This window comes from Simochromis diagramma, unplaced genomic scaffold (assembly GCF_900408965.1).
Source record: "Simochromis diagramma unplaced genomic scaffold, fSimDia1.1 OVJJ01000308.1, whole genome shotgun sequence".
In the NCBI taxonomy this organism is placed as follows: Eukaryota; Metazoa; Chordata; class Actinopteri; order Cichliformes; family Cichlidae; genus Simochromis; species Simochromis diagramma.
The window spans coordinates 3,026,959-3,034,529 of record NW_024386785.1 but is presented as its reverse complement, the minus strand read 5'-3'; the positions used below and the strand labels follow the sequence as shown (position 1 = coordinate 3,034,529).

Below are 7,571 nucleotides of genomic sequence, written 5' to 3'. Positions count from 1 at the left end.
GGCGTTCGAGCTGCAGTCAGAGTGACGAGTGAAAGAGACGCAAACGTCTCTCACTGAAGGCGCCAAAATGAAAACAAGCTTCAGTCTAACAAAAAACACCAAACATACCTGTATGAATGACAATGAAGTCTTCTAATCTGGTTCTCTAGTCGAGCGGGGACCGTAGCACAAACGACAAACCACAAGTTGGAAGAAGAAGAAAAGCGTCTAATGTCCAATTACAAACTAAACTAGTTCAAATCATTCTATTTATACAGCGTCAAATCACAACAACAGTCGCCTCATTGCACTGTACGGTCGACCCTACATAATACATACAGAGAAAAACCCAACAGTCATATGACCCCCTATGAGCACTTTGGCGACAGTGGGAAGGAAAAACTCCCTTTGAACAGGAAGAAACCTGCAGCCTCTGCCACGACCAACAAGTCACTGCATACTTAATAAAAACAGAACACGTCGGGACGCCGTGTAAAATCACAAAAACACATATTTGGTTACAGCAGAAGATAAAAACAAAAGGTTTGTGAATCACAGCGTCCTGTTTTCATTCATGTTCGACGCAGCAACATCGTCAGCGCTGGGTTTGCATTCATGCAAATGGTGCTAATGGTCTGGACTGCACTTCCTGACTGACACTCGCAAGTATCAGGTATTTGTGTCAGTGGTCCCGGCTGGAGTCCAACCCAGGCCCCGCCCTGATGGACGTCACCTGCTCAGCCATGTGACATCTCTCTCTGTCACATGATCCATGTGTCTGGTGTAGCAACCAAAGTAAAAGAAATCAGTTTAAACCTGTAACGCCGAGTTCATGAAGCAGGTGTTGCCCAGGTTGGTGAGGCCGCAGACGCCCGGCTGCCCTCTGTACGAGTCCTGCTCCTCCACAGAGTTCCTCCTGCAATCGAGAACAGAGTCAGCCGCAGACTCGCACACGGGAGCATTTACAACACCTGAGCAGCGTTACGGTGACAGAAACGCCGTCTTGCTCTTGAACAGGAAACCAAAACAAAGGGTCAGCTGACCAAATATGTGGGAAAGTCAGCTGAAACATGCTCGGACCAGCTGAATTCATTAAAGCGCACAGCTGTCCTAACATTTCATCATTCAGATCAACAGTCGAGTCAATGAAGGAAGCATTTTAACACTTTTTGTGACATCTGGTGTGTGAGAGGGCGACAGACAAACATCACGATGGTGATGGTATCACGCAACTTCTCCAAACAGGAAGAGGTGAAATCAAAGATGAGGAAATGACAAATAAAAAAAGGAACAAGAAAAAAATTCCTGCAAAAAAACTCAAAGTAAGCAGGTGAAGAAAAGCAGAGACGACGGAACGTGGAGAAGGATGACAGCGACGAGAGAGGCGAGTGCGCTTACATGATCTGAGGCCTGGAGCTCGGCCAGGTGCCGTCTGCATTCCTCGTCTCCATGATCACCGTCTGAGACACACACACACACACACACACACACACACACACACACACACACACACACACACACACAGGCATGTTCCAGCTTATCTCTGAGGTGGACAGCTTGTTATTTTAGAGTGGTGCTATGAGGAGAATTATTCCACACGTGCAGCGACGTTAAGACTGTAGCGTCATGCTCACCATCCCCGAGCTCAAGCAGGCGTCCAGCACGCTCATGTGCACGTTCCTAAGACGCTCGCAGCTGCTGTCCGAACTCTTCATCCACAGGCGGCACTCTGAGCCCGGAGGTACCGAGAAGGCCTGACACATCGCCCTCTGGATCGAGTCTACACACACACACACACACACGCACACACACACACACAGCACCGTGTTTGAAACAGCTGTTCACGAACCCTCAGGGGAACATATTCTGCCCCTGACATCAGCTTCCTGTTAACGTAAAGACGAACACGTGTTAACACGACGCTCGTGATGAACCGCCCCCTTCCTGCTCGTGAAACAGAGAGACCACAGCACTGAAACTGATGCGAGAACTCTGCAACGCCGCGGAAGTTAAACTTCCTTTAATTAATGCTGCGACCCAACAAACTGCAGCGCAGCGTGACTTTGTACGTGGTGACGGAGGAATCTGTCCTCAGGTGAAGTTTCATGAGTGAATGTCATCAGGTTTAGTCTTTAAATCTTTCTGAGTTATTCGTTTGTAGAGAGACGACCTTTCCACAGGCTTCAGTTTTCCTCAGTAATAAGTAACTAAGCAGTGACCTCTTTATTACTGTATATATGTATTTATCACACAGCTTCACAGCTGCTGCTGTCAAATTTGCTCTAAAACTGAATCTGATTCATAAAAAGAAAATGAGCTCACATGTAAAGCAGGTCCCGCCTTCTCCTTACCTAAACAGGTAACCTCAGAATGAACTGACAGCAGCTCCCCTTCACAGCTAGTTGGTTGAGAACAGGTTGGGTAGCCTGAGCTTTATCGGCTCATTGTTACCAGGCGGTTATTCACTCATTTCCAAACTCTGTCTGCCGCCTTTGTTTGTGTTTCTGTTGCGTCACGCGGTGTGAAGCCGCTCCTGTGCATGTAATCTGCCACATGCAGTCACCTGGATGACATGGATGCACCGGCAGCCGGCAGGTTTGGACGAGTGTGGTTTATTAAAGTCTGGGAAAGAAACTAAACTACGAAGCATTTTTTGTCTTTAGGGAGAGAAAAGGCCGATTAAACGTGAACCTCTCCTCTCGTTAGCATTAACCTCGCCGACACACAAAGCTACAGACGGACTCACGTATGCTGTCGGTTCGGCTGAACTTTGTGGTGACGGCGTTCTCCATGTTGCTGTGGAGGCAGAGGAAGATCTCGATGGGGTAAACCTCCACCTTCAGAGTGCTGGGCAGGTCCACCACCTGACACACACACACACAGACACACACAGTTGTCACTACACTAACCTGTCTGAGCCATAACCATTACTAATATTGCTTCCTACCCTTTGATCAACATTAACCATGCTTCACACAAGCGAATGATTTTACTTTGCTGGGACTTTCCTCCTGTCACCAGTTGAGGGTCGGCTCACCACAGCGTGGCTGCCAGCAGATGCATTATGGTAAAAGTTCACGGCTCTGCCCATAAAGCTCTCTGCTCGCTGCCGTTCCTCGCCTCCTCGTGCAGCTCTGGCTGCTGCTGCTGCTTCGCACCTCGCAGCAGCGAGTCTCATCAGAAACACGAGTCTTCATCGTGAAGTTTTATTTCAGTCAACAGACAAATTTGCCAGATCTGTCACGTAGCGAACAAAGACGGTGATGGCGTGCAGACAAATGTTTGCCTAAGGACGGATCGGGACCATCATGATTTAAAATATCTGAATTTACGTGGAAGTTACATGAAAACGATGCGCAAACTTCACCAGGAAAAGAGAGCACGTCACGAGTCTGCAGCAGTTATCCCGGCCGCTTAATAAAAAGTCAAAGTTTTCATTCGCCCTCTTGTTTCTGTATCATTTCATTTTATTCCACCCGTCATATCAGTTGACAAGCTCATACTAGTTTTGCTTAAAAGGCTCGTCCTTTCTCACGAGGATTACAGGAAAAACTCGTCACAGAGAGAGTGACGATCACGGTGACGTTCCTGCCCTGCTGCTCCGCCCTCGGGGGTCAGCACTGATCCTCAGTCTGACCGGCGGCGCTCAGATGTGAGAAAGAGATGCAAAACAGGGATTCCAGGAAGTGATGTAAACGCAGCAGCAGACTACAAGCAGTGCAGAGCTGTGCGAGGAGACGCCTTGAAGGCGAGAACAGCCAATTTACATCAGGGGAGGTTTTTCATTTTTATGTGTTTCAAACCCTCACCAACAAAAAACTCTCCGCTCTCATTCTGGACTCAGGGTACCGCGCGGCGCGTGGTGACGTTACCATTGCGTTCTAGCGGCGGCTGATCGTCCACCATGCCGTACCAAGACAGCAGCTTGTGCCACGCCTCTGCCGGCACCAGCACAAAGTCCTCGTCCTCCACCAGACGATCCTTCAGGTGGTACGAGTCCAGATCTGAAAGCAGGACACGACACTTCGCTCAAGGAAACAAATCGTTTTGTGTCTCGCTGAAGCAAACGAAGCGTAACTGACCCTCGAACAGCTCCGCGTTGTCGATCTGACCCGGGAAAGACGTCGAGTTCTGATCTCCAGTCTCCACAAACTCCTTCCATTGGTCAAACCAGCGGCGATCTACCACATACCTACAACACACACACACACACACACATTATTACACTGCTCTTTGAGACACATTCATAAAACACTGCTGCCTCCATCATAAACTTTACCGCCAACGAATCAGCCGAACACGAATGAATCGACGTCTTACCTGAGATTACTGCCAGGAACGGGAGTAAGAATTACTTAAATAATCAGTTAATACCTGATAAACAAAACAAAGAAACAAAGTGGCTGCTGATCATTTGTTTTCTTCAACCAAAATGTGGAAACCCCCAAAATATCCTGATGAAGGCACCAAAACCTTTAAATAAGTCGTTATTTTCATTATTTTTGCCTAAAAATGAAGTGACAGGATGACGTGTCAGAGACATTATTTCTCTGTCACGGTTTTATTTTAGTGGATTTTCTTTTTAAGAACAGTCCAAACAAAAGCAGCAGGCTGGGAAATCACACTAATGTGAAATCAAGAACAGATTACATAAATCACCGTAAACAGTTCACATTAGTGTGACATCACTGCTCCTGAGACGCCAGAAGCAGCAAATATCGATGTTTTGCTAAAATAAATTCATGGTGATCTTAACGTTTGGCATTTCTTCTGCTTTCTTTGTGGCCAGAAGCAAAAGCCGGAGCTTAACTTAGTCATCACTTCATGATCCCACATTTCTAACCTGTTTTCATCAAACCGGAGACTTTCTGTCATATTTGAAGCTGCAGCAGAGACACGACCTGCTCCAAAATTAGATGTGAAACCAAAGCTGCTAAAACCAAAGCAGCAGAGCAGGAAGCGTCACAGTGGCAGGCGTTAATAAATCTGATGGTTTGGATTGGAATGAAAATCCATCGCAGCACCAGCCCTCAGAGGTTAGACTGCAGCGCTCGGTCTCTGTGCTGTTCTGCTTTTAAGGACTCATTATTCTTTTTATTCCTGTTGACAGAAAACCGCTTTGCCTGCCGACGCTGCATAAAAAATGTAGCTGGCACTTTCTTGTATGGATAAATAATTTTCCATCTGTGGCTGATCTCCTGCAGGTGTAAATGTGAGCAAAAGCCCCAAACAGAAGCATCAAACTGTCAGCCTGGATGGCCTCACTGTAAACCTGTGAGCAGCCGCTGGCCTGCTTTGTCATTTATTTGAATATTGAACAGAAAGTAAATCCTGGTGACGTCTGACGCTGCAGCGCCGCAAACCTGCAGAGTCACGGTGCTTCTGCTTCTGAGACCCTGAAGTCGGGTTTTTTTCAAGTGTGAAGGGATGAGGGGCGTGTTCTAACCAGCGCCTGGATTTTATTGTTTATTTCCTGTCGCATGTCTGATGCAGCCGTTGTCAATCAGCATCTCAGTTAATCAGCAGCTCGCTGCACCCGTAAACACACCGAGTTTCCCTTTAAAGGTACTTTCTGTGATCGCAGCAGAATTCTCACTGACCGTCATCGTCTTTTAAATGTTTTAATAAAACAATATTTCACTGAAAGCTTTTTACAAATGAAATAACTCGAAATAAAAATGTGTTTTCAAAGACTTGCCGGGTTTAATAAAGGCTGCACTCACACAGCACTGAATCCTTCAGTGTCTGCTGAAGTTTGAAATAACTCTGAAGAGTTATCCATCCATCCAGAAAAGGTGAAAAATAAAAACGCAGTAATAACATTTAACGCTGCTTTTACTCTCTGCTCAGCTAAGTTCACTTGGCTGAAACAAGACGCTTTCATGGTGAGGACTTTGCACGCTTCTCCTGTTTGTGCAGTCAAATCTAATCTCACCGAGCAAACAAGGAAAAAACAAACTGTCGTGGATGTGTGATGATAGCCCACCCAAGTTCTTTTTAATGCCTAAAACGTAGAAATAAAGCTACTTCCAGCTGCTCCTCGTGGGCACCAGAGGGAATTGTGTTTCCTGCTGTGTGCACAAACGGTCTGAACCACTACACTGTGGAGTCGGCCCCTAACAAGGGATCATCACAGCAGATCATCTGCCTCCTGCCCACCCCACCTCTGAGCATCCTCCTCTGTCACACCAGCCGTCTGTATGTCCTGCTTCACTACATCTATCAATCTTCTCTGAGGTCTTCCCCTTTTCCTCCTGCCTGGAAGCTCTGTCTTCACCATCCTTTGTCCAGTATATCAACTATCCCTCCTCTGCACGTGTCCAAACCATCGCACCCATGCCTCTCTAACTTTGAGCTTGTGTACTCATTTCCACTCCCGCCCATCCTGCTCACTCCTTGTGAAGATCTGAGCACCTTAAGCTCAGCCACCTGTCTTTCAAATCACAATGTCTTCTGTGAACATCACAGTCCACAAAGACTCCTGCCTCGTGTCCTCACCTCACCTGGGTGTTAAAGCCTAATTCACTGGAACTTTCTTTCCTTTTAAAAGGGGCAAACTATTAACTGTGAGTAAGTGGACAGAGATCGGTATATATGAGACCAGACAGATGAAAACTCAGAGTCCACAAACAGGTTAATAAATTATAGATTGTCACTATTTGACGAACTAATTAGACTATTTTGAAAAGCCGGTCTGATGAAGAGCTGACTGATCAGCTGATTTACAAATATCATTCCTGCTGATAATGTTTCAATCATATTTTTCTATTTCACTTTCAGTCGTGACAGAGTGTTAAATCTTTCCTTCTTCACTGGAAAATGAAACTGAAAATATTTACTGGCGGCCCTGCTCTGCATTCCAACTCCTAAATGAGCAGGAGGTCGCCCAGAGGAGAATAAACTGGGACTGAAACCGGCTCGGCTTCGGTGATAAATAAAAATACGATCCGGGGGATACGAGGCGACCCTGAACGCCTCACCGGAGACAGCTGGTCGACAGGCTAACGTTAACAGCGCATGCTAGGTCAGAGCAACGTCTGCCTGCTTAGCATAAGCTAACACGGCTAACACGTAGCATTGAGCCGTTAAACCGTCCCAGAAAAACTCCAGCAGCCACACCAAAGCTGCTCCACCCCACAGTTAAAGCGGTTAATCACCGTTTAGCAGCGTTACCCGTGTGGAGATAATCGTTAGCCCTGTCACCGTGTTTATCTGTGTGTGTGTGTGTGTGTGTGTGTGTATGTGTGGAGCGGAGAGGCGGTCGGACTCTCACCAGCTCTCCCCAGCGCGGAGCTCGCACTCCCGTAGAAGAGACTCGATCTCCCGTCGCTGGGTCTCCAGGCCCGGGGACTCCGCGGCGGAGCAGCGGCTGTTGGCCGTCATGACGCCGATCAATCACTCATAAATGTCAGAGGTGTCGGAAATGTTAAAGAGAGCCAGGAAATGAGAAGCAGAAGTCCGCCGCCGCATTGATCTGCCGATAAACGGGGAAGCTCGCAGCCCTCTGTTTGCGGAAGTAGGAAACGGCTCAGACCCGGACGATGACGAATTCCGGCAGGAGACGCGCGAACTACCCCGGAGTCACCAGCAGG

At 47.4% G+C, this 7,571-nt stretch overlaps 3 protein-coding genes across 4 annotated transcripts in view; all 3 read right to left on the bottom strand.

Moving 5' to 3' along the window:
* Window positions 1–7,571, bottom strand: part of LOC120728121 (neural cell adhesion molecule L1.1-like) — a 589,469-nt gene that overhangs the window by 502,837 nt on the left and 79,061 nt on the right. The window lies entirely within an intron of this gene.
* Window positions 315–2,911, bottom strand: LOC120728147 (ubiquitin carboxyl-terminal hydrolase 11-like). 2 transcript variants are annotated; one of them, XM_040022929.1, is made up of 4 exons: window positions 2,331–2,589; window positions 1,614–1,759; window positions 1,378–1,439; window positions 315–895 (listed from the first exon to the last, which is right to left on the bottom strand). In XM_040022929.1, the coding sequence occupies exons 2-4, from the start codon at window positions 1,740–1,742 to the stop codon at window positions 790–792; spliced, it is 297 nt and encodes a 98-aa protein (XP_039878863.1). In that variant the 5' UTR covers window positions 1,743–1,759; window positions 2,331–2,589; the 3' UTR covers window positions 315–789. The 2 variants fall into 2 exon arrangements, with proteins under 2 accessions (XP_039878863.1, XP_039878862.1); XM_040022928.1 differs by lacking the exon at window positions 2,331–2,589 and adding an exon at window positions 2,726–2,911 and having other exon boundaries at window positions 319–895.
* LOC120727955 (ubiquitin carboxyl-terminal hydrolase 11-like) lies at window positions 3,055–7,535 on the bottom strand. Its single transcript, XM_040022570.1, has 4 exons — window positions 7,253–7,535; window positions 4,062–4,171; window positions 3,852–3,983; window positions 3,055–3,152 (listed from the first exon to the last, which is right to left on the bottom strand). Exons 1-4 carry the CDS (start codon window positions 7,360–7,362, stop codon window positions 3,055–3,057), a joined length of 450 nt encoding a protein of 149 aa, XP_039878504.1. The 5' UTR covers window positions 7,363–7,535.